The sequence below is a fragment of the Meriones unguiculatus genome, chromosome 19 (genome assembly GCF_030254825.1).
Source record: "Meriones unguiculatus strain TT.TT164.6M chromosome 19, Bangor_MerUng_6.1, whole genome shotgun sequence".
Lineage (NCBI taxonomy): Eukaryota > Metazoa > Chordata > Mammalia > Rodentia > Muridae > Meriones > Meriones unguiculatus.
Window position 1 is genome coordinate 35,099,212 of NC_083366.1, and position 27,095 is coordinate 35,126,306.

The following is a 27,095-nucleotide window of genomic DNA, read 5'->3' on the forward strand; positions in this document are numbered from 1 at the left end:
GAGTTCCTTATATATTATTGGATATCAGCTCTCTGTCTGATGGAAGGTTGCCAAAGAATTTATCTAAATTTTGCTTTATAAAATCAAACTTTTATGATAGTAAAATGATGAAATAATTAGTTTATTAGAAAATGATGACTTGGGTTAGAGCATTTGGATCTCTTGATTTAAAAACTTTGATTCTTTTTTCCTTCTTTCTATCTGTCTCCTATTTCCTTCTTTTTCTGTTCCCTTAAGCCCAAAGTCACAGACTACGGTCACACTAACTCATGGGATGACTCATATGGGCTTAAGAGAACCAAGATCAGAGTTGAGTATTTGTATAATCCTTCTACATTAGTTCTAGTTCATCAGCACACAGAATTGTTGCAAAGATTAAACTAAAATCAACAGAGGGCTTAGAACTTTGCCTAGCACTATGGTGCTGCTATTAGCATTGTAATTATGTATCATAATAGAACCTTTCATTATATAAGAAGGAACTTCCTTGAGCCTTAGTCCTGGATACATATAAATAAAAGATAACGGTGATATAGATACAGAGAAAGACAGGCAATGGAGAAAAATACCTCATTTCCATTATTTGCTCATTCAACTTACGAATACACTAATCCTGGATTACTTAAAGAATTACCAAAAACATTTGTTAGCCAGATTCTACTTTCTAAAAGTAAGTAGACTTACCCGGTCTTTCCACTTTTATAACCTCTGCTCCAAGATCTCCTAAATTCATCGTTGCAAATGGTCCTGCCAGTACTCTACAATGTTAAAACAGTGACAGATAAATGACCATCTTGAAACCTTTGTATTACATATTTTCTTAACATAGAGAAGCTCATATAATGCTAGCAATGATCAAACTTGTTAAAATTACAGTATTTATCAAGAGTTAAAAAAAAAAAACAACTATAACCCCTTTGATGCAGGAACTTTGTTTCTAGAACTCTATCCTGGGAAAAAAGTTTGAAACTAAAGCAAAGATTTGTATATAAAAAGGCCTTATTTATAAAAGTAAATTTGGGGGGATAATCAGGCAGCAGCATGACATTCATAAATGTCATCTTTTGTTACATTTAATGAGCATAAGAAACGATTTGAAATATATTGGCACGTTTAAAACATAGGTAAAAACTGCAGGGCGGTGGTGCATTCCTTTAATGCCAGCACTTGGGAGGCAGACGCAGGCAGATTTCCAAGTTTGAGGTCAGCCTGGTCCTCAAAGGTTAAGTGACACAAACCTTGTTAGATCCAGAATTCTCACACCTTCCAGGGGCTTCCTATTGTCAGTACCTGCCAAACATATAACATTAAAGAGTATAAATTAGAATTTTTTTCAAAGTAAACAATGCACAATTCTTCATAATCTAAGTTATTTGTTATCATCAAAAGTAAGTTCCCTTCATACTAATTCTGTTTGATATGTAACATAGAAACCTTGGCCTGTCTCATTCAAAAAAACATCTACAGGGTTCTGCAGGAACCATAAGGCAAGGATTTACAACCTCTCTCCTCTGTGGTCCGGAAACACAGAGGCCAGGATGAGGGTCAGGGCACAAAGAATGAGGGCTGCCACTCAGGCCTCCCTCACAGGGCACCAAGTGGAGCCAGAGGGATGTGACAGCTTCCCAACCAGCGCAAATGTGCTGGAAATGTACTCCACAGAGTAGTCTTTCAATGTCTCACTCTGTATTTAATTCCCACTCTTGCTTATGTGTCTCCTGATCAGTTTGACCTGTTAGTCTCAGACAGGCTGTTCTGTGCATTGCTCTACCCATTATTTTATTGTGCGCTCTCTAGTGTACTTTTCACCTGCCTTTCATGTACTCCCCTACTTATTCCTGTCTTCCTTTCCCCCATCCTTATACTCTTTCTACTTCTTGATTTCACGATCCATGGTTTTAACAGTCTCTAAAATCCGTGGATCCTAACAGTATTTCGGCTTTCTCCTCCCAGTCTGTTACCCACCATGTCAATTTTTTTTTCTTTTTAAAGTCACTCTAAATCTAATACTTATCCCCGTCTTTGCTTACCTACTTCCTTCCCAACCTAATCTTAGTTACTAAAACTAGCATATGCTGTACTACCCATGTTTGTTTATCCTCCAACTCTTACTGAAGTCAAAAGGATCACAACTGTTAACTGGCTAACACAACATTTAAATAGGCCAACTTGATATAGAAAAATCCCTCACTGAAACTCTCTTCCAAACTTATTATGGATTGTATCAAGTTGGCAGTTAAAACTAACAATTGGGACTGGTAATATGGCTTAGCTGCTAAAGGCAGTTACTTCCAACCCTACCACCCCGAGTTCCATACCTGGAACACAAAAAGTAGAAGAAAACCAACTCCCACAAGTTGTCCACTGACCTACAAACACTCACTGGGGACATGCACACTTTTTTGCATACACACGTGTAAATAAAATAACCAATTCTGGGAAAAGTAAGTGAAGAGGAAAAAAGTTTAAAACATATTATATAAAAAAGTTTAAAAAAATAAAGGAAAAAATACATGCACCCAAATGTATCACTGTAAAAATGTGAAAACATTGTTTTTGTAACCAAAGAAGATGTGAAGCATTTCAAGGGGCAGAAAGACAAACATGGCCATCTTTAAAGGACTGCTGATCAAGACAGTTTCGGATTCCTTAAATGTGTGTGTGTGTGTGTGTGTGTGTGTGTGCCCGGAACACAGTGAACCAGCAAATTGGCACCTGCCTGTATGCAGCTACCACTGGGAGCCAGCAAGGGTTATCAGATCCCCTGGAGCTGGAGTTACAGGAGTTGATGAGCTGCCCAATGTGTGTCCTGGGAGCTGAACTCTGGCCCTCTGCAGGAGTTGCAAGCAGTCTTAACCACCAGGCCATCCCTCCATCTCCAGTATCATATTTCTCAATAATTAAAGGCTAAAATGGAGCAAAACCTTTGAAATTAGAGGGTACAGAAATTTCTTCCCTAAGTTCTAAATTCAGTCAAGATACAAAGTATGAGTGAAAGTATGAAAAATAATATTGAAAACCTCTATCTCTCTGTATCTTTTCTCAGAAAGAAAAATATTGCCTGTAGGGGTCACCATTCAACAAAAAGATGAGTAACAAACAAAACAAACAAACAAACACAGACAATAGATCTTACAAAGAAAGAGAGCATAAGAGGATGCCGAGAATCAAAAATGGTGGACAAATGGTTCAGGATGCCTAAAATGGAGCAGGAAAAAAACTGCTAAGCAGAGCTCAGACACATAGGCAGATGAACCTTTCAACTGTGCTGCTGATGCAACATACCACGCTTGTGTGAACTGACTGCTGAAATACTGTTAAGGCTAATGATTGTACAATGAACCCTGTCTTAGTTAGGGTCTCTTCTGCTGACGTGTAATACCATGACCCAAGGGAAAGTTGGTCCATATTGCTGTTCACCATTGAATGAAGTCAAGACAAAAATTCAAACAGGGCAGAGAATTGCAGGTGAGAGCTAATGCGGAAGTCATAGAAGGGTGCTTCTTACTGGCTTGCTTCACCTGGCTTTCTCATCCTGCTTTCTTATAGAACCCGGGACTATCAGCCCAGGGATGGCACCACCCACCCAGTGCAGGCCCCTCTCCCATTCATCACGAATTGAGAAAATGCCTTACAGCTGGATCTCATGGAAACATTTCTTCAACTGAGGCTCCTTCCTCTCTGATGACCCCAGCTTGTGTCAAGTTAACAAACAAAAGCAGCCAGGACAAACTCTATCACCCGAGGTATTCAGAGACATCACGTCCAGTCGATTTTTGACAAGATGACTTTTAAGCATCATCGCCTATCATAAATTTCTGACTAACTGCTGATATTATCTCCATACAACCACACTGCAATTTAAAGTTATAAATACAGGAGAGCTGCCCAGGAAAGGATAGCAAAAACTGCAAGGGAGCTGCTGCTCCTCAAGAGATCTCCGTGTTGTGCAGGGACCCGAGGCAACTACCAAGAAGGGTTTTACCACCTCTGTTCTACCACACACCAAAACGCTGATGCTACAGAGACAGGTGGATCCTACACAACCCCCCACAGGCGGCATCAAGTGAAGCATGCAAGAGCCAGACAATCTGAGAGCTTTCAACACATCGCAGCTGTGCCAGCAACTCATTCCCCACGTGTGTTTTTTAATTTCTTACTTTCGTGTATTTAATTTCCATCTCTGCATATACGCCTCACGATGGTTTTGATTGTGCTTGTGTATTACTCAGTTAGGTTGCAGGACTGTTGCTTATGTTCCTCCACCCAGATCTGCAAGACGCTCTTCCCTCTACTTCTCAACCACATCTCACACTCCTCTTATCCCTATGAGTTTTCTGAGTCTTCTTTATCTCGTTCTTATCTCAGCCTCCTTTTTCTTCTTGATTGTAACCGTCCATAGAGTTATTATCTCTCAGATCTGTAGGCCTAGAGCTGAAGAGATGGCTCAGTGGTTAAAAGTGCTAACTGCTCCTGGAAGAGGCCAGGTTCAGTACCCAGCACCTGTGTCAGGTGACCCAAAACTGCTTGGAACTCTGCGGGCATCTGTATGCATATACAGTGCAGAAACTCATGCAGGAGCATGCATGCACAAGCACACACGCACACACACACTCTATGGGTCCCAAAAATATCTGATTTATTTTGTTCACAGCTATATTACCCATGTCATTTTTGTTTTTGTTTTCTTTTCAACGTAGATGTGACATTTAATTATCATCCTACCCACTGCACTTTTCTCAAACTCCTAAGTTTAGGTAAAATTTAAACATACTCCATACTATCCTTGGTTGTTTGTCTTCCAAGAGTGATTGAAGTCAAAAGAGCCACTACATGATGATCATAACAAGCACTCTGGAAGCAGAGGTAGGAGGATCTCTGTTAGTTCAAGGCCAGCCTGAACTAGAGAACTAGTTCCAAGAAAACCAAGGCTCTGTGTGCACATGGGGACTGGGAGGGGCACACACAGAGACAGAGAGACAGAGACAGAGAGAGAAACCCTGTCTCAAAAAAAAAAAAAGAAAAGAAAAGAAAAGAAAAAAGGACCTCATCATAGAATAACTGGAAAACTAAATATAAAGAACAAAGAAAAGATATTGAAAGTAGAAAAAGTGAGATGCCAAGTCTCAAAAAAAGTAAGTCCCATGGAATAACAACACATTGTTCAAATGAACTCTCAGAAGGCAGGAAGGCCTGCAAAGATGTGTTTCAAGTTCTGAAGCACAACAACCTCCATTGCAGACTACCATCCCTAGCAAATATTTCTGTAAATTTTTTCATAATAAAGATTGGCTAAAGAAATTTACAACCACCAGCTAGCCCGGCAAATGATATTGAAGAAGTCATTGAGATTATTTACTATAGAAAAAAATCCATTCATTAAGCCACAAGAAATATTTTTTTTTCATGACAGAATAATGGTTAAGCAAGAAAGAAAAAAGGATGTTTACTAATCCCAGCACTTGGGAAGCACAGGCAGGCGGATCTCTGAGTTTGAGGCTAACCTGATGTACAGAGCAAATTCCAGGACAACCAGAACTATGTACGCAGCGAAATCCTTTCTCAAAAAACAAAAAACAGAGAGAGGGAGAGAGAAAGAGACCAAGAGAAACATAAACAATCAAAATTGAGGTACTTTTATTTGCAGATAATATTCTATACATAAGACCAGAAAGTTCTTAAGCTGATGAATACTTTTCACAAAGTGGCAGGATATAAAATTAACACAAGGGGCTGGAGAGATGGCTCAGAGGTTAAGAGCACTGTCTGCTCTTCCGGAGGTCCTGAGTTCAATTCCCAGCAACCACATGGTGGCTTACAACCATCTATAATGAGATTCGGTGCCCTCTTCTGTCATGCAGATGTATATGCAAAATAGAGCACTCATATGTAAAATAAAGAAGTAAAAAAAAATTAACACAAAAAGTCAGTAGCCTTTCTATAAACCAATAAAAAACAAACTGAAAAAAAAAATCAGGGAAATAAGCCGGACTGTGGTAGCACATGCCTTTGATCTCAGCACTTGGGAGACAGAGGCAGGTGAATCTCTGTGAGCTCAAGCCATAGCAAGTTCCAGGACAGCCAGGACTGTTACACAGAGAAACCCTGTCATTAAAAAAAAAAAAAAAAATCAAGGAAATAACCCTATTCATAATGGCCTCAAAAACAGATTGCTTTCAAATAAATCTAAGCAAGGAAAACACTAGAAGATGGAAATAACTCAATGCTGATAGGTTGGAAGAATCAATACTGTAAAAATGGCTTTCCAACCAATAGAATTCCAGAGCCAATGTAATCCCAATCAAAATTCCAATTACATTCCTCACAGAAATAGTTTAAAAATCTTAAAATGCACATGGCAGCATGAGACCCCATACAGCCAAAAGAACATGGAGGGAGGTATCACTGCACTTGACACCACATTCTACTACAGAGCGGTAACACCTTGGCGACAAGCAGACTTTTAACAAATGCTGCGGAGAAAACTGGACACTTATGTAGAAGAATGAACTAGATCCTTATTTCTCACCCTGCTCTAAAACCATTTCTAAATAAATCAAGTACCTCAACATACAAACTGAAACTCGGAAGCTGTTATAGGAAAAAGAAGGGAGTACACTTAAGATACAGGTAAGGCCGTTCTCCAATTGCTCAAGAAATGGGGTCAACCAAAATTTGTCTTGCCTACAAGAAGTGCAGGGATAGGCTGGAGAGATGGTCCAGAGGTTAAGAGCACTGGTTGCTCTTCCAGAGGTCCTGAGTTCAATTCCCGGCAACCACAGGGTGGCTCACAACCATCTGTAATGAAATGCACGGACTGGTCCTAGGCCCCCTACACATACGCAGCACATGTGCAGCTTGTTCTTCATGTGGGTCACCTAACAATCAGAACATGGACTGTCTGTTGCCTGCCTTTGGATACCTTTTTCCTTGCTGGGCTGCCTCGTCTGCCTGAGTGGTAGAGGACGCGCTTAGCCCTGCTGTGACTTGTGGTACCAAGGTGTGTTACCACCCATGGTGAGCCTTCCCTTCTCTTAGGAGAAGAGGAAAAGGGAATGAAGGCAGGGGTGTGTGAGGGTGGGACTGGGAAGAGAGAAGAAAGGGGGCTTAGATCAGGCTGTAAAGTGATTAAATAAATTTATGAAGGAAAAAAAAGAAATGAGGTCAATAATCAACAGATGGAACTTCATGAAATTAAAACACTCTGCACAGCCAAAAAAAAAGTCAATTGAGTGAAGAAACGGCTTGCTAAATGGTAGCAAACTTTAGACAGAAAAACATTTGGCAGAGGATTATTATCTAGAATATACGAGGGGCAAGCAATCCAAATATTTTTAGGGGCTAGGAAATAAACAGAGTTCTCAAAACAAACAGGAGGCCAGTAAACATTTTAACTTGTTTAACATCGTTGTTCATTAAGAAAATGTAAATTAAACTAATTTCAGATTATGTCTCTGCCAAGTCAAACCGGCTACCATGAAGAAAATAATTGAAGCCAGGCATGGTGGTGCATGCCTTTGATCCCAGAACTCGGCGAGGCAGAGGCAGGTAGAGCTCTCTGAGTTCTGGGACAGCCAAGGCTACACAGAAAAACCCTGTCAGAAAGAGAAAGAAAAAAGGAAAAGAAAGAAAGAAAAGAAGGAAAGAGAGAAAGAGAAAGAAAGAAAGAGAGAGAGAGAGAGAGAGGGAGGGAGGGAAAGGAAGGAAGGAAGGAAGGAAGGAAGGAAGGAAGGAAGGAAGGAAGGAAGGAAGGAAGGAAAAGGAAGAAAGGAGGAAAGGAGGGAGAGAGGAAGGAAAGAAGGGAGGGAAAAAGGAAGGAAGGAAAAAAAGAGAAAAGAAATCAAAGTCCAGACATGGTGACACACCTTTTTAATTCTAGCACATAAGCAGCAGAGGCAGATGGATCTCTGTGAGTTCAAGGTCAGCCTGGAAGAGGCCCTAGGAAAGAACCTACTACTATTATTCGACTAAATGGACATACTATTAACTAACTCCTAATAACTTTTTGTTTTACCCATAGATCATGGTATCTCTCAACCTTTGTCAGGGAAGCTTTTTTCTGCAGTAGATGTCAATTAATACACAGACACACTTCTGGTCAAAGAGACTGGGGAGGGACCAGCATTCAATGGGACATCAACATTACCCCCTCCTCCCAGGACTCAGAATCACGTTGGAAAGGGGAGCAGAAAGATTTTAAGAGCCAGAGGCAGTGAATATCTACAATGAAAAGTGTTTCCCAGACTATGAACTAACAGCAGCTGTGACAGGATATGCAAGACCTGGGGAAGATCACGGCAGACAAAATCGGAGCATAGACTAGGGAAGTGGCCATAAAGTCCCAGCCCTTGCTAAGAAAGTACGGGCAACTGATAGCTTCTGGGAGACAGAAAGTTTCTTCTGAGATTTGGGACTTGAGATGCTACAAACCTATCTTTAAATTTCTTTACAAAGTAGTGGGTTCAATAAGGGTTTTTCATAAATCGTATCACATGTACCTATTTCCTCACCCCATAAGTACTCCCCCTTTCTCATGGGCCTTTTCTAGCTTCCTGACTAAACATATACTTCAAATTAAACACATAGATCAATAAATTTGGAAGTAGGACCCACATATGAGAGAAAACATATAATAAACGGATCTAAACCCATGCACATACAGAGAGCATTAAATGGACTCAGTGAGTTTTTAAAAAACAAAAATACAAAACAAACATACAAACAAAAAAAAAAAGTACATGAAGTTGGGAGGGAAAATGGTAGGGGTAGGAAGGCAGAATTAACCTTTTTTGTTTCTTTGTTTTTGAGACTGACACTATGTAGCCCTGGCTTGCTTGGAACTCTCTCTGCAAACCAGACTAGCCTTTTAATAGAAAACTTTAAAGGTGGCACACTCCTTTTATTCCAGCCGGCAGAGGTAAGTTTGAAAACAACCTGGTATACAGAGTAAGTCACACGACAGTCAGAGCTACACAGAGAAACCCTGTGTAAAGGTTACCCATTAACACATTGATGAAATATATATGAGCAGGACCCTAACACCATGTGTGTCCTAGAAGCGAGTTCATTATTCAGTATACACTATTACATGAACCACAGGCCTTAGAGAAGATGACTACTGTGGAAATTCATTTGATGAGTACATGATCGAGAACAGTCAGTACAATTATGGGGTTGGGGAAAGATACCTAGGCTAAGAGATTTTACAATATACTATATCAATAACAAGCAAGTGGAGCCAAGACTTTATTCCCAGGACTCAGGAGGCATATGCAGGTGGATCTCTGAGTTCAAGGCCACCCTAATCTACAGAGTGAGTTTCAGGACAGACAGGACTGCACAGAAAACCTTCTCTTGAAAACAAACAGAAAACAGAAAAGTGAATACATCAAAGAATAGGGAAATAAGTATAATAGAAAAATGAAACAAGGATAATAGAAAAATAAAACTTCTTCATTATCACATAATGAAGACATTTCAAATAACTGAGGAATGTTAAATTATTTAAGACATAGTTGGGAAAACTGATTATACACATAAAAAGAGGGACTGCCATCTGTGTCTGTTCTTATTAAACTCTAGGGAGATTCAAGAGCTAAATATAAGGAGGGCTCCTGGAAGGCAGTGACCAGTGTGCACCCTATCTGAGGGGCAGAGGATCCAAATCTCCAACACTGGTGAGTGGATGGGGCCTGAGGCTTCCCAGGCTAGAGGGGACTACCAGCAAGCTAGGACAGAGTGGATCCCGGTGCCCCGTGGTTGTCTTGGGGGGAGGGGTGTCTGAGAGTAAGCACTTTCGTTTGCTCTGGCTGCGTTGAATGCTTAACCCCAGGTACAGGGCCCTCCCTGCTCTAGCAGCCAAACAGCGGACCCAAATCTGAGAGTAGAAAACCGTAGGGCCTCTGCACTTTCCACGTACGCCTTCGAGTGAGTGCATGCAGAACCCCAGACCCTGGGACCCTCTGTACTAGCAGCCAGACATCAGATCCCTCCCACCCACATCCCCACTGTGGCCAATACAGGGATCCCTCGTTCGGCGTTCTCAACACTGAAGCCCCTGTTCTGTTCTCTGGGTCTCCAGTGGAGTGTAGCCAAACAATTCCAGGAGACAAGATGGTGCAGCCCAGACCGATCTGAGTGCTTGGAGGACAGGCCTGTGGGCCACTGAGCAGGGCAGGGCACCTGCGCATGCGCACTTCACCAGAGACCTGGCGCCCGCACCCCCACCTTTGCTTTCGCTCCACCCTCCCAGGCATCTACAAACACTTTCATAGGTTCCTTCAAGGCACGCCTCCATGCACATGCCTGAGCTTGCGCACATGCGCCTGCAAACATTTCTTCCTTAGCTGCAGCCGAAACACCACCATCCAGTTTCAAACCGGTAGACCTCTCTCATCTTCCTGAAGAATACTCCAGACTCCAGAGACAGACAGACCCAGTCTGAAGTACAGGCTCCAGGAACAAACAGCGAAGGCTACGGACAAGCAGATGGCTAGAGGCCGGCGTAAGAACACATCCAATAAAAATCAGGACATCATGGCTTCACAAGCAACCCCAAAAATCAATGGATATTTTAATTCATTGGAAACACAGGAAAATGATTTTAAATCTACGTTTATCCAGCTCTTAGAGGCACATAAAAAGGAAACAAACAAATATCTCAAAGAAATAGCCACGCAACTGGAAGCATTTGAACAGGAAACAAAGAAATCTCTCAAAGAAATAGCCACGCAAATGGAAATAAATGAAGAGGAAATGAACAAAGCTCTCGAAGAAACACATGCAAATATAGCCAAACAAATAGAGGCACTGGTAGAGGCATATAAAGAGGAAATGAACAAAAAAATAGAGGCCGTCATGGACAGAGAGGAATCCACATTCAAAGAGATGAAGGAAATGCTGCAAGATATGAAAACAGAATTAGAATCAGTGAAGAAAACACACACTAAGAAACTCCTGGAGATGGAAAACCTAGCAAAGAGACCGGCAACCACAGAGGTAAGCATCACTAAGAACTATATATAAATAAAATTTAAATATTTACGGTGTTAGAAAAAGCTGGAAGGAAATACACTTTTATTTGAGGAAAAGCTTTTATTTATCAAAAACCAAAAAAGAAAGAAAAAGAGGATAATAGATAGAAATTCAAACAACCATAAAGGAAATAGTTAATAGTTGCAATACATAGGATAGTATATGGACAGCTTGGCACAGTAAAAGATACTGGGGATAAAATTAGAAGATAAATGATACAGTACACTGATAAAAGCATTCTCAAGCATAAAACAAAAACGATTTCTACAATAAAACTTAAAGAGATCAGTAAGAAAGAAACAAAGTCCATGGGAAAGTAATTCAGATAAAAATTTCTAGTAGTGTAACAAAAAATGTCTTGAGCAATTTCTAATAGTAACATTCTTCAATTAAGTTTTCCTGTCTACAGAATTTAAATCACCCTCAAAAAAAACAAAAATCTACCGGACACTTGGGAGGCAAAGGCAGGTGGACCTCTGTGAGGTCAAGGCAAGGCAGGCCTGCTTAGTCAACTGCAGGCCCCCCAGGGAACCATGACGACCCTGTCTCAAAAACAAAGAAACAAAAAACAAATCATGGTACTCGTATGCTAAGAGCCAGGTGTAAGCATGTCCATTGTGAAGGGCCTGGGAGAGGGCTCAGTTGGTAAAGTGCTCAATTTATAAGAATGAGGACCTGATCTCAATAACCAGAAGCTAAACATGAAGCCATGTACTTGTAATCCAACACCAGATTGCAAAGTCCATGGGATCCCACACAAGCCCACTCAGCCTACTTGGAAAGTTTCAGGCCAGGCCATTGAGAGAGCATGCATTAAAAAAAAAAAAAAAAAAAAAAAAAAAGGCCAACACCTGACTAATGACACTTCAGGTGTCTTCTGGTCTCCACACCCACTTACATATACATGAAAAAGCACACACATACACATGTGTGCATTGCAGGAATTTTTGTTTTAATATTATCATACTTTGCATATTTTAAATCAGTTTTACTAAAAAATTATTTATACGCAGTAAGTTAATCGTTACATATAATTTACACAATTATAATTTGTTTTCTATCATACATAATTATTGCATTAGTCATTAAGTCACTTAAGTTTTAAGTAGTACTTTGGGTCTGTTAATGAAGCATGTGAGTGCAAGCCCATACTACGGCACTCACGTGCAGGTGAACTTCCAGGTGTCATGTCTCTCCTTCCCCCCTGTGTTCTAGGGATGCAATCAGGCTTGTACAGCAAGATCATTTACCAGCTGAGCCAAATTCACTGGTTCCAATTAAGTGATATGTGTCCACAACCAAAACCAAGAATTCTATCACATAGTCATTTCCTACTGCCACAGGCAAATGACCTCTCCTTCCACTCTAAGCCTCAGGCCACCATGGAGGAAGCGTCTTCTGTCACTCACTATACTTTCATTTGGTTTTGTGGGTTTTTTTGCAGGAGGGTTGGTTGGTTTGGTTTGATTTTTTGTTTTGTTTTGTTTTTTTAGAAATAGTTAAGAGAATGCAGCCTGTAACCAGACTGCCTAGATTCAATCCATGCCCCTACTTTTTACCACCTAAATAACCTTGAGAGGTAACTTCCTTTTCCTGATCTTCTCTTCCCTCGGATGAAATACCTACCACATAGGTTTTGTAAAGATGACACGCAGTGTTGTATGTGATATATTTAATATACTTCCTGCAATATAACAAATGGGGTAGAGAAATGGCTCTGTGGTTAAGAGCACTGGCTCCTCTTCCAGAGGTCCTGAATTCAATTCCCAGCAACCACATAGTGGCTCACAGCCATCTACGATGAGATTCAATGCTCTCTTCTTGCATGCAGGATCTATGTGCAGATAGAGCACTCATATACATAAAAATAAAGAAATGAACCTTTAAAAAAGACAATAAAAAGGAAATATAGCAAATGTTTATTAAAAATCTGTGCATGTCATTATATACATATTTTATATTCATACCACCTACTGAAACAAATGACTTAAAATGTATGTTTGAAAAGACATTATAAACATTATTATTTTGAGCAAAAGGAAAAATTTAGTTCTCAGTACTCTATAAATTTTAAAGGATATCTAAGGTCATATTTTGCCTGTTTGTGAAAGTTAGAAGGGAAAAAACAGAAACAGTGTTAGTCCTGACGTGATTTGTTAAAAGTGAGTTGCTTGTATATCTTTCTGTCTTCCTAGGTGTCTAGCATGGAGAGCTGTCATGAAGACACAGCTGTGCGGACAGTGGAAAAGTATAAATATGATGAAGCTGCCATCTGAATGCAGACCTAGCCTCTCCTCGATGGTGTTAATTTCCTTAGCGATTACAGCCCAAGCTTTGGTTGTAATAAATTTGTACTTTTTTTCTCTCGAAACTTTGTATGTTGTATTCCTTTCTATCCCGTTTGCTAGTTTTCATTTTGGATCTGCAAAACTGTAATTGCTAGTAACTACATGATAGAGTCAACATTAGGCTGTCTTGAAATCTATTCTGACAAAGAAATCACTTTTTTTAATTTTTTTTATTTTTTATTAATTACACTTTATTCATTTTGTATCCCCCCATAAGCCCCTCCCTCCTCCCCTGCTGATCCTACCCTCCCTCCCCTTCCTGCATGCATGCCCCTCCCCAAGTCCACTGATAGGGGAGGTTCTCCTCTCCTTTCTGATCTTAGTTTATCAGTTCTCATCAAAAGTGGCAGAAATCACTTTTTAATTTAGCCTCAGGCAAGTTCTTAAAAGCTACTTTTTTCCCCAAAATATCACAAGAACAGTCTCGAGTCCAGTTGCTAATATTGTTCATCTCTGAAACCTCTTGAGCTGGCACTACACTGCCTCCCAAGCTCCTATTAGAATGGCCTAATAAATTCCAGTTTCTGAATACAACTACTTTTCTCATCCAAAGCTCCAAATTAACAACCACACACACACACACACAAAAATCAGCAATACCCTACTCCTCATACCAACTTCTATATTAGTTAATTAACTCTTCATCACTATGATAAAACATCATGAACAAGACAACCTAGAGAAGGAATGGTTTATTTGCACTTAAGTTCAAGAGGAATAAAGAGAGTTCCCCATCAGTGTAGGGAAGCAGGTATGAGAGCTGTAGCAGTAAAGCTACATAAGCACACCCATAAGCAGGAAGCAGACCGTTAGACCAATAATGGCAAGGGACAAGTAACAAAACAGAGCTTATTCCTATGTTGGTGAAATAACCCTCTAAGTACTAACAGAGAATTATAAAAGATCAAAGCCAAAATGAAAATGAGCAAGGCCAGGCAGTGGTGATGCACGCCTTCGATCCCAGCACTCGGGAGGCAGAGGTAGGTGGATTTCTGTGAGTATGAGGACAGCCTAGTCTATAGAGCAAGTTTCAGGACAGCTTGGGCTACACAAAGAGAAACCCTATCTTGAAAACAACAACAAAAGGAAGAAAGGAAAAGAAAGAAGGGAGGGAGGAAGGGGTGAGGTAGGATACTGAAATATTCCAACAGAATACAAGAAGTTTCTTTAGGCAGCCCAAGCGGTGATCCGCCTGCTATTATTTTGCTAAATGGATGTAGTATCAAATTGCTTTCTAAATTTGAATGTCTATGCCCATACATCAGTGCAGCTCTCAGTACTCATTTCTTTGCGTAGAGGACATAAATTGATACAGAAACTCATAACTGATCAAAGTGTGTCAGTAAATGTCTTCAATCACAAGTGGGACATCTGTGTTACAAACACACAGACACACAGAGGTGGTGAGTGCATGCCCACATACACAGGCATGGGCTCAGGAACCATTAGAGAAGAAGGTGTGTGGAAAGACTTGTAAGGAAAAGCCAGAGCAAAACAGTATCTTCTGAACAGGACAGGATGCTGGCACAGGACTTGCACATGATCGAGCTAGTCAACATTCTAGCACAGTGTGGGGAAGACCTCCTGAGCACCCACACTTAGCTGAGGAGGTATTGACAATTAATGGCTTCTGGGGATGGGAGAGTCAGGTTTTTTTAAAGGGTATAGCCCCTGCTAGGTTGACGATGCACAGGGACTACACAATAAGTTTGGGCGGAGCACAATTTGGATTCACAGGGTTTAGAAGAAAAAGAGGAAGGGGATAAGAAAGGGAAGGGGAGGACAACACTAATAGGGGGAGGAGAAGATGAAGAGAAAGAGGAGGAGGGGAGAGGGAAGAAAGAAGTAGAATAGGAGGAGGAGGGGGAAAAGACAAAAAAGCTGGAAGGGGTGGGAGATAGGAGATGAATATGGAAGGAGTTAAGGGGTGGGGATGGAATGCAAATATGTAACAATGAAAAAAGTCATGAATTAGGAAGAAAACAAGGATGGGTATATGGGAGGGCTTGGGAGAATAAAATGAAAGTGGGTATAATAGAATTATATAATAATTACAAAAATAAAAAATATATAAATTGTATGAAATGCTCAAAGAATAAAAATATATTTAAAGGAACGTTAAGTTGTTTCACAAAACATTACACGTGTTTTACAAAACATTGCACAAGGGAGAGGAAAGGACTGCAGTGAAGAAGTGTGGGGATGAACATGTCCATGAGATAGGTTCTGCTATTTGATTTGTGATAGCACTCATTGAAAACTCAGAAAAGCAAGAGGGGTGTGTAGAGATCCTTGTGTATAAAGGGTTATAGAATCTTCCCAGAGTCTTCATACGGGAAAGATAAAAAAATTAATGTTTAAGAAGAGATTGGGGGAATGGAGAAGAAACAGTTTTGAAACTGTTTCTGTAGAAAAAGATTGGTAGTAAGGTAACCCAACCATGTTCACATGGTAAATGCTTTAGAACTCTTAATAGATTTTATCAAATTGTCCATCAGAAGGTTTCATTCATATGTGCTGGCACCAGAAATGTATGAAGACAGTGTTTTCCATCATCTCTGATAATCCTGAATATAATTTTGATGGGGGGGATATTTTTATTTATTTGTTACAAATTTGACAGTTAAAATTTTGAGTACTACTGTCATATTTTTTCTTGTAAACTACTCCTGGTTAATTACTCGTTTCAAAAACTTCAAAAATCTTTTTTCTTACTGATTTATATAGATTTGTGTACCAAAAATATTAACCTTTAGCTACTCATGGTGGTACATGGGTTTAATCCAACACTGGGAAGACAGAGGCAAATAAATACCTGTAAGTAATTGACTAGTCTACAAATGAGAGTTTCAGGCCAGCCAGGGTTCTACAGTAAGATCCTGTTTCACAAAAAAAAAAAAATTAACTTTTTAACCAGTCATTATTTAGTAGAAGTACATAATGCACAGGTATAGGTTTTTGCAACCCCGGATTATACCACTTATAGTTGGTTTGTCCATTTTAAAAACTTCTGCTTCCTATTTTTTTTTAATTTTTATTTTAATTACAATTTATTCACTTTGTATCCCCCCTGTAGCTCCCTCCCTCCTCCCATCCCAATCCTACCCTCCCTCCCCTTCTCCACCCATGCCCCTCCCCAAGTCCACTGTTGGGGAGGTCCTCCTCTACTTCCTTCTGATCCTAGTCTATCAGGTCTCATCAGGAGTAGCTGCATTGTCTTCTTCTGTGGCCTGGTAAGGCTGTTCCCGCCTCAGGCGGAGGTGATCAAAGAGCGGGCCAACCAGTTCATGTCAGAGCCAGTCCCTGTTCCCATTACTATGGAACCCACTTGGACACTGAACTGCTCTGCTTCCTATTTTTAAAAGAACTATCTGATGTTTATTTTACTTATTAAAACACCAAGTAGTTGCTTCTTGGATAAAAATTCATTATTTCTCTTGCTTATGTTTCTAAGTCTTTACATTTTATGCAAAAAAAAAAAATTGTTGCATTTTCTAGTTTTCTGCCGCTATAACAGAAAAACATAGACTCAGTGATTTATTTAAAAAGAGATTTCTCATAATTTAAGAGCTGGGACTTCCAAGAGGGCACAGTGCCTACATGTAGTCTTTGTGTTCCATTCCCTGTGGCAGAAAACAAGGGGACAAAGGGCACCACCAACAGGGATAAGGAAGTTGTTTGCTTTTATAAGAAACCACTCTAGCAATCACTAACTTAGAGCCATGCTAACCCATCATGAGAGCTAAGTCCTCAAGTTGGAAACATTTTAAAAGCCAATACTACTACAGTTGTGATTAAACTTCAACTTGCATTTTAGAGGGGACATTCAAATCATGGAATCATTTGTGTACCATTTTATAATTGGAGAACAGCAAAGATACAGATTCCACTGTCAGCTGCTCATTTCAAGTCACCTTTTAGTATTGCTTTCTAGAAAACATCACTCAAGTTTCTAAATCTGACTCCAGTCCAGACTGATGTTCAGGCCACAATACCTGCAGCAGAGCCATCCCATTCAAGTACCCTAAGAAACTGTCTGTGAATCTCCAGCTAATAAACTTACAGGAGAAGGATTTCTCACCCGGGGCACTGAGTTTACTGTGGCCATGCATATGCTCTCGTTGCCTGCCTCCTGCGAGGGAGCCAGAGAGCTGGCCACAGGCTTATGCTGTCAAGTCCCACACTTCCTCAGAGACCTGTAAGAAGAGACACCCCTCCAGCCTCACGAACCTGATTCTGTTACAGAATGCCCATCAAGTTCTCTGTCTCTACCTCTCTTCAGAGCCCTCCCCATGCTGATATCTATCTGTGTAGATAAAGTTTATTAAAACTCATCCTCAACAATCCATCTCAGTGTTCCTTTGAATCTCACATCTAAACATTTCAACCCTTCGATTTCTTCATATAGAACTATTTCTGTAAGTATTTTTAAAATTCCAATGGAGACTTGAATACAGACTGCTGGTGTATGTCTACTAATACTCGTCTTATGATATTAGTCTGGAAAGAAGCAAATATATATAACACATTTCTTTTGTGCTTGACCATTATACATGCTTAAAAAAATAAATTTTAACAGAGCAATGAAATTTGACTCTTAAGAGGCTTTTTAAAAGGTTCCTTTAAATCTTGCTTTGTCAATGGAAATATTTAATTATTTAAGTGATATAACAGGCAGCACTCTAAGGAAAAATGATAATCTGAAGACCTTCAGAAAATAGGAAGTTAAAGGTTATGCTCTAAGGATTACGTCCTAAGTGTCCTCCATACATAGGAATTATTTACTACGTTCTCTTAAACAACGTTTCTCAATAATAAACTTTTAATCTCAATATTCAAGCCTGAAAGTAAACCCAAGATCTCTATAGAAGTTATCAGTTCTGATTAATGACATCAAGAAATGCACCATAGTCCCACACCTAGAACCTTACAGTTAACAAATGCAGTAAGAACAGGTTGGTTAGGCCTAAAGATTACAGGGGTTGAGCCATAGGAGAAGATCCCAAAGTTATTAACGTAGGAGTTTGTTCAGGATGACAGCCCAGCTTCCATCTTCCTTTGATAAATGGGAGCAAATACTCCTTGAGGGAAATAATGAACTGACACCTGAGATCCTACCCAAGGATTATAAATAGCCTTTCCAGGGGTACAGAAGCCTCACTGAGTCCTAGGAAAACATCCAAGCCTCTTGGTTTAGATCCCCTTAAATATAAACACATACTTCAAACTATCTAATCAATCATCTTTTAACTTCCAAGGTTTGTCCTTTAACCCAGTTTCCATTTAGAAAGTGCTAACAATGCAGAAACATGAAAATATTTACTTCTTGCAGACACAGTAAAACTAACCAAAGTATGAGTTCATAAAGCACTGATTACTGCCATTTACCTAAAATGGGGAGCTGAGGGGTAGTAAGAATCTTTTTTGCCGAGAACTCCTCAGAGGGATCCTACAGTCTCTTTGCAGGATAGCGAAGTAAAGACACAAGGTGAACAGTATTCTGGGTCCCCAACCTCTGTTTTAAACATTACTCTTCTGCTTTTATATGTTGGGCTCGCAGGTGCTTTGTATCGCAGGTTTCTGTCGCTGTTTTGTTTTGAAGATATGGTATGATGAAAAGTAACATAAGTAATATCCACTGTAAACATACACACACACACACACACACGTAGGTAACCTAAAGACTGCAAACTTACAGAAATAAGCCAACTCCATATTCATATGTACATTTCCTCATTTTGTTGCTCTTACTTGCTTTAATTTCCATGCTCCAAAACACATTATCACCCACAGAGTTCTTAAGAACTGAGAACATTCCCTGGTATTGTTGGCATCTATGAATACAAGGGTAACTGAAGTCAACACCTAGGCACTGGCAGCTCTGTCCTGAGAGCACTGCAGTGTGTATTATCCTATCTTCCAATGCTAGTCATCCCTACTGTGCTGTGGTGATTTTTGCAGGAACCATGCTCACAAAAATTTCCTTTTCCCTTCAAGAGAAAGCTACTGTCATAGCCATCATTACAGGTCTTTAATTTTTACAGCTCCAGGAAGCACAACTAAAGTTTTCTATCGCCTCATGCTTTTACTACATTCAATATATAAAGAAATTTTCAAAATGGGGCTCCGGGGCCCACCAGCTCATCCAGTCACACTGTAAATCCTAGGCTAAATGTTGGCAATACACTAGCTGTAGCTATGATTCATCAGCTGCAAACCCAAAAGAAGCTACCCAATACTACTTTATTTGCTTGTTTATTTATTTATTTAGAGACAGGTTCTCTCTACTAGGCCATCCTGGAACTTAATCTGTCCTAAAACTCGCAAAGATCCATCTACTTTTACCTCTCAAGTGCTAGGATTAAAGGCATGTGTCACCATGTCAGCCCACTTTCAAGATTTACATGGTATTTTAAATTGCATTTTTCAAATTTGTATTTCTAAGGGGAAAAAAATCTATGGAATTTAGAAAGCTTCAATTCTGATCTTGATAAGTGAATTTAAACCATTTAATTATTCTTGCCAGACTTCTCATTTGAAGAAGAAAGTTTCTAAAAAGATTAAAATGGGCCTTGAGTTTTACATAATTATTAAAGGTTCAGTTTTGGACAATTCTTATATATACCCACAGATGTGCTGGGAGGTACACTGTCTTACATAAGTACCTGGCACAATTCCCCACTGTATTTCTTCCTTTCCCAGATTTCTGGTGTAAGGTGTGGATAGAATGTAAGAGCATTCTGGGGACTGGGGATGCACTGAAGCTCAATAGTAAAGAGCTTGCCTTGTATGCACAAAGCCCTGGGTTCAATTCCATACTAAAAGCAGAACTCAAGTAAAAAGATAATAACATAGTGTAAGCTGAGACCCAATTCTGCATGTCTTCTGCCAGTTATAAAAAAAATAAAATAATAAATGTAACTTTGGTGCCCATCACCCCATTTCTCAGTTTCCTTTGTAAGGCAGATAAGTGAATCACTGACAGACACATATGTGTGCCATATCTATGTCATATATATGTCATATTTGTGTGTGACATATGACATATTTATTCAATACGTATGAGTGGCCAACTGCCAGATACTAAGATAAACAAAATGTTTACAAAAGAGAAATTTTGGTCAGGATAGAACAATGTAAATAAATGTTAGGTAAGCTTAGTCCGCAGCTCTTATTATATCACTACATCTTGATGGTGACATTATTCTTCCGTGATACAAGTTGTCTTCAGTAGAAAGAAACGTGGTCAAGCCTGGGTTATATATATTGAGAACTTGTCTCAAAAACAAAACAAATAAAGCAAAACAAGAAAGTCAAACTGAGTTGCCCAAGAATAAAAATTACACAACAAAAAAAATTGAACATGGAAAAAAAAATTAAAACCACCTCATCCCCCACCCTCAACTCCACCCTCACCACCACCAAAAAGAGCTTGGTTTGTGTCTCCATTAGTGAAGAATAAAACTGGGAAGCCACTCTTTTAGTTAGGTCACTTAAGATGTCAGAGACTGAATAAAGGCCAAATAGATCCATAAAATTTCTTTGGCTCAATGAAAACCTCGGGTGCTGAAGAGATGACTCAGTGGCTAACAGCACTTACTTCTCTTGCAAAGGACCCTGGTTCTGTTCCCAGCACCCACACAGTGGTCACAACCACACTTTTCTCCAGTTCCAGGATATCTGATTCCTTCCAAGCACCAACGGCATTAAGTACGTAAGTACAAAATTCCAAACCAACAAAACTCCCATACACGCTGGTCTAATGGAATGAGTACTAAAATTCCCCGAGCTGATTTCAGAATGCTAAAGGACTAAGGGAAACTCCATAAAACTAGTAATTTGAAATTCTATCTTCTACAAGAATATCTAAGACAGGTCTCCCGTTCTTTATAATTAGAAGGTTTTAAAGTTCTGGCTGAATTTTCATTTTTTTCTTCTTCTTTTTTTTTTTTTTTTTTTTTTAAGTCTCTTTTTCCTAACCTCGTCCACTTGCATTTCACAAGACCTGAAATGCAAGGGTCAGGTCCAGCAGTACAGGCTCTCTAATTATTCAAAGCTGCAGCCTGCTTCCTAAAACTCAGCTTTTGGCGGTAAGTGCTGTTTTGTTTTTGTTTTTGTTTTGTTTCGTTTAAGTTACCAAAACCAGGGGGGCGAGAAGGTAGGGTGAACAGAAGCAGGGCACGAACGCGGCTGCGAGCCCAGCGACAGGCGCTCCCGAGGCGCGAGCGCTCTCCTCGGGGAGCCCGGACGCTCAGTGCCGGAGGGTACCTGACTGCGGGCGGCCGGTCCACAGCCCCCTCCCGTGGGCCCGTGCTTGCCAGGGTCTCCGAAAAGCCACCGCCCTGGCCAGCATCCACAGCATCGCCCCCTCAGCCAAGCGAGAGCGCCCCGAGATCTAACGCCTCGACCTTAGACCCCGCTGCTGGTCCGGGGCCCGGCCAGTCCCGCCCCCTCCGGCAGCCCCGCCCCCTCCACCCCGGCCACGGCCCGGGAACCCTCGGACTCATCCCACCCCACCACGAACCCGGCCTCCGCCCGGACCTCCGCCTCAGTCCCACTCGGCCCCGCAAGTACAAGGCGTACTTGCTCCTTCCGCCTTTGGCCCCGCCCTCCTCGGAGCCTATCTCCTCGGCCCCGCCCTCTCGGCTCACCCCACCCAATCCCGCGCCTCCGAGCAGGCTTCCGCCTTGGCCCGGCTTCCCGGAAGCCTCGGGCCCGGTGACCCACCCCCTCTCCGACACTCCCCTCTCCAAGCCGCACAGCCCATAAGGCCCGAAGACTAGTTTTGTGAGTTCAGCTTCCGTCTTCGTGTACGTCGGTCCAACCTGAGGCCGCCGGGGCAGTGTTCTTGCTGGGGTCGCGGGTCTGGTTCCCCATTTACAGTCTTTCCTCCTCTCAGACACACCTACCACTCTCCGACTTGAGTGACCTATTTACTCCCCCCCCACTCCCGGCCGAAACTTTGTGATGTCGGAACCTTTGTGCTGCCGGAACGTAGGTGCCGTACCGCGCCGGGCAACCGGAAGGCTGCATAAATAGAGGAATACCAGGTCTCTCCTGGCGCTAGATCGCTGGAGTTCCGGTGAGAGGTTTGCGGTGAGCTGTTCGCCTACGGTTCCTGATATGCACCGACCGAATTTTCGACCCCCAACTCCTCCGTACCCCGGCCCGGGGATCGGAGGTTGGGGTGGCGGAAGCAGCTTCCGGGGTGCCCTGGGCGGGGGGCCGCGGCCGCCCTCCCCGCGGGACGGGTACGGGAGTCCGCACCACACTCCACCGTGCGGGCCCCGGGCTAGGCCGTACGGGAGCAGCCAGTCTCCGCGGCACGGCGGCAGCTTCTCGGGGGCCCGCTTCGGGTCTCCGTCCCCGGGCGGCTACCCAGGCTCCTACTCCAGGTCCCCCGCGGGGTCCCAGCATCAGTTCGGCTACTCCCCAGGGCAGCAGCAGACCTACCCCCAGGTAAAGACAATAGCCAGCGTTTGCCGAGCTCTTACTGTAATGGCAGGCGTGATACTAAGATTCCCTTTACGTGGATTATTTAATCCTCTGTGAGGTGACGTACTACGTTGGCCCAGTTTTGCCGAAGAGTGCACTGAGGCGTAAAGAAATTAAGATTACCATAAGTGGAGGAGCTGTAGTTCTCTGTTCCACACAAATTGTACTTTTAGCCAGTATACCGTATTCATATATAAACTTACTTAATCCTCCATGTTTTTTTTCCCCCTAGAGTTTTTTGTCAGTTATTTTCAGTAACCTTGAATTCCGAGGGGGAGGACAGTCACTGATTTCCTACTCTTGTGTGGTTACTCTAGACTGTAGTCTACGGCCATTTTCCTACAGCTCAGCTGTCCCTTATTTTTTCTTTCTTGCTCTTTTTTTTTTTTAATCGTTATCAGTTGTTTTTTTTTCGAGCTGTATTTACATCTACTCCAAGTTCTCTTGAAGGGAAAATCGAGAATTGAAGATTGTGGAGATTTCCCTTCTCAAGTAAATACAAGGCAGGAAGTAGCTCTTTGGCTTGTACGGTGCTTGCAAACTTGAATGAATGTGCTCACCCAGCTGAATCCCTTTGAGCTGGAGTTGCGAAGTACAGGAAATTTTCATGTGTTATAAAAGTTTTAGAAATTTGAAACTTATTAGGTTAAAAAGTAGGTGTCCAGGAAAATGTGAATACAATTAATTGAAACACTTATACTGGATTTATTTTTATTTAATAGCTGCAGGATTATCAGATTCGAAGCTGGAAAGTTTTTAAGATGATAGCAAACTTTTTAAAAAAAAATTTAGTAATTTTTGTTTGTTTTGTCCTTTCGAGACAGGGTTTCTCTGTAGCCTTGGCTCTCCTGAACTTCTTTGTAGACCACGCTGTCCTCGAACTCACAATGATCCTCCTGCCTCTGCCTCTCTGAGTGCTGAAATTAAAGGTGTGTGCCACCATGCCCAGCTGGTTTTAGCAATTCTTAAAAGTAGTAGGTTAAAGAAAACAAGAAATTTGCAACTGAATATATTGGGTTTCAATTGACAACTTTTAATCTCCACTAATATTTACCTAGCAAAAAGTACCAATTATGTCTATTAGATTTTTTTTTAACTGATGATTTTTTTCCTAAAGGGTTCTCCAAGGACATCTACACCATTTGGATCAGGGCGTGGTAGAGAAAAAAGGATGTCTAATGAGTTGGAAAGTTATTTTAAGCCTTCAATGCTTGAAGACCCTTGGGCTGGCCTAGAACCAGTATCTGTAGTGGATATAAGCCAACAGTACAGCAATACGCAAACATTCACAGGCAAAAAAGGAAGATACTTTTCCTAACATTTCTGAGATTCAACTGGAAGCCTCATGTGTCAGGAACATCTTGGACAGAACTTTTACTTGTGTAAAATGAGTTGAACCCAAAGATGATGACTTTGAATAATGATTCCTATATCTCAAGTGTTGTTGATACTAGAGAAGATGACAGGATAATTTGCAGTATTTAGCTATCTGGGAGTGTGTACCACATTCAGAGCACAGTTTTCATACTTAACATTTCCAAGATAACAGACATTTGTTTTTTCAATGTTTTAAAATAAAACATTTTGTCTTCCTAGTTACATTGTGATTTTGTGGATATGTAGAATTGCAAAAATAATGCTTCATAATCACTTGTTTGGCAAACTTTTTTAGTGAAGTAGATAAGCTACTAGACAGTTTACTATATATTAACAGAAAGTTATTCTACATTTATACTTTACCTAGTATTTTTGTTAAAATGTGGAAACGTAAAAATCACTGAAAATCATGTAATGATTTACTCTCCTTTAACCGCACAGCACCAGGATGAACCATATGTATGCAGTTCAGTGTTCTATCAAATTTCTCTATATTTTGAGCACTGTAGACTTATTTTTCTCATGAAGCCAAAGATGATGGTGTGTTAATTTTTTGTCATTGTGACAAAATGCCAAAAAAAAAAAAAAAAAAACAACAAAAAAACAAGGGAGCAGTTTTGGCTCATAGTTTCTAAGGTTTTAGTGAAAGTTCAGCTGGATCCATTAGTTTGGTGTTGAGATGAGTGATAATATGGCTGTGGATGTGGCAAAAGCTGCTCAGTCTTGGCAACCAAGCAGCAGAGGGATAAGGAGGGGCGAGGGACTAGAGGAGCCTTTCTAGGGCACATTCACTTTTCTCTGTCTCCCCGAATTACCATCTTAACACATGACTCATTTGGGGAGACACTGTATATCCATACTATAACAAATGACTTAACAGTAATCTCAAATCACTTCCACAGTAAAGACAACAAATATGTATTTGATTCCATCAATCCCAAAGAAGAAAATATGAAGCAAGTTATCTATGACCTAGATAGTAAGGTCTAATTACCTTGACTCATGGACACATTTCTAATCTAAGAGAGGGTTCTATTAACTTTAGCTTAATTTTGCCTACCTGTAGTAAAAGGGAAGGGATACTAATGGATAATAATGGAGATAAAACTTGGAATATTCCTCAGTATTTGAAATCAAGTCTTGAACAGTGCAGTCTGTTGAAAAATTTGTCAACAGTATCCGAAAGAAAAATGAAATGGCCATTCCACCTGGTTGAGCCATACCTACTTGTTGATAAGGTATTACAAGGAGAAAAAAACTGGAAGGATTTTATGTAAATAAAACCTCCACTGGAGCTGGGCTTTTAAGATTTTTCTACAAGTTATTGCTAGATTCCCAGTTTTATCATGTAAAATGAGAAAATTTATAGTTTGTCTTATTTATACCTGTATTCTGACTTTTTAGAATAGTGCCTCCAAAATAATAGGTACTAAGTAAATGTTTAATAAATATATTCTGGTTATAACTATTAGCTCTGCTGAGTCCCATGTGTATAAGGTTTAGTAGAGTAATGTTATGTGATTATTTTTAAGAAAATGTCCGTATTCAACATCTTGGGTTTTTATAAATACATGTCGTATTTGATGAAAATGAAAGCATGAACTTCATAAATAAATACAAAAAAATAACATTTGAAAACAGTTACTAAACAGTCTCTTAGAAAGTATGTTATTGGCAATAATGAAAAAAATAGAGCCAGATTCAATTTACATGGCTGGAATCCTAGCTGCTCCAGATGCTGAGCCTATTTGATTGTAAGGTTGAAGCCAGCCTGGACAATTTAACAAGACTTTACAGAAATAATGAAGTTATAAAAGATTTCATGTGTTTGTACCATTTTTGGAAGACATTCAAATACAACCTAAAGAGTTCACATTTTATTTTTCTGCTGGACTTAAGTCCACACTTAAGTGAAATACTTTTTAAAAGTTTTAAATAGTAACCATCTACTTCCAGAGGTCTGTCTAACCTTTGACTTTTTAAGGGGAAAACTCATACATACTGTGTATACTATTAGTCATGTATTCAGAATTGGGTTTTTGATGGGGTTTTGCCTTGTTTTTGCATTGAGATAGAGTCTGGCTATGTAACTGGTTTACATGACACTATGTAGATCAGGCCAGCTGTGAACTCAAAGAGATCTATCTGCCGGGGTGCTGGGATTGGAGGAGTGTACCAGCACACCTGGCTATTTTTAAGAAGGGTTCTCGAGCAGACACCTGTAATCTCAACCCTTCAGGAGTCAGGTGGATCTCTAAATTTGAGGTCAGCCTAGTCTACATAGTGAAGTCCAAGTCAGCAAGGGCTACATAATGAGACCCTGTCTTAGAAAAACAGCAACCAAGAGGCTGAATAATTATTGGACAACTGTATAAACCTTTACATCTCAGAGTGTAGTCTGTATAGCATTGTCTTCAAATGGGATTATGAGTACTTTTGGGGTAATTAACTTTTCAAGAGATAGGTAGGCATGGTAGTTTTAAAAAAATACAAATTCAGATCCTTAATTCCCCAAACTGTAGAATAAATTTACTTAATAAGATAGATAACTGTGATCAAGAGATCATAGCAACCTCCTTTTTAATCTTTCTCCCATTTTACAAAAGAAATAGCAAGATTTGTTTTCCAAAAATAAGCTCAACAATATTTCAAGTCCCGTATACTCTTGAAGAATTTTGCCACTTCCCTATCAAGAGAGTGTGTCTTTTTGAACTTTATCAAACAGTTCTTACTTTCCTGATTAAAGGAGTATGACAGAATTTTGTATTTTTTTGAGTAAAATATGGTGTGCATTCAAACTGTTAGACTTACATACAGAAATATGTTTTGTCAAGTAAAGGA

General features: G+C 40.4%; 2 protein-coding genes across 26 annotated transcripts in view; one reads left to right on the plus strand and one right to left on the minus strand.

Annotated features, from left to right (window-relative positions):
• The window catches only part of Sugct (succinyl-CoA:glutarate-CoA transferase), a 707,647-nt gene extending 685,823 nt beyond the window's left edge, over nucleotides 1–21,824 (minus strand). For 24 of the 25 annotated variants that reach the window (XR_009587720.1, XR_009587721.1, XM_060372766.1 and 21 more), the window contains exons 1-3: nucleotides 21,651–21,824; nucleotides 1,239–1,290; nucleotides 685–758 (exon numbers count right to left, since the gene is read on the minus strand). Coding sequence is in view for 23 of the 25 variants with exons in the window: in XM_060372766.1 (XP_060228749.1) it covers nucleotides 685–758; nucleotides 1,239–1,290; nucleotides 21,651–21,744 (220 nt within the window). In the remaining 2 variants the exon portion in view is untranslated. Of the gene's footprint in view, nucleotides 1–684; nucleotides 759–1,238; nucleotides 1,291–18,770; nucleotides 19,065–21,650 lie in introns of those variants that run through there. The other variant, XM_060372768.1, reaches the window with a different exon arrangement.
• A 271-nt stretch (nucleotides 21,825–22,095) lies between these two features.
• Nucleotides 22,096–25,722, plus strand: Mplkip (M-phase specific PLK1 interacting protein). Its single transcript, XM_021631398.2, has 2 exons — nucleotides 22,096–22,841; nucleotides 23,995–25,722. Exons 1-2 carry the CDS (start codon nucleotides 22,506–22,508, stop codon nucleotides 24,193–24,195), a joined length of 537 nt encoding a protein of 178 aa, XP_021487073.1. The 5' UTR covers nucleotides 22,096–22,505; the 3' UTR covers nucleotides 24,196–25,722.
• Nucleotides 25,723–27,095: the final 1,373 nt, after the last annotated feature.

Coding starts and splice junctions, on each gene's coding strand:
- Mplkip (XM_021631398.2), top strand. CDS start 22,506: ATGCACCGACCGAATTTTCGACCCCCAACTCCTCCGTACCCCGGCCCG. Junction 22,842..23,994: donor AGCAGCAGACCTACCCCCAG/GTAAAGACAATA, acceptor TTTTTCCTAAAG/GGTTCTCCAAGGACATCTAC.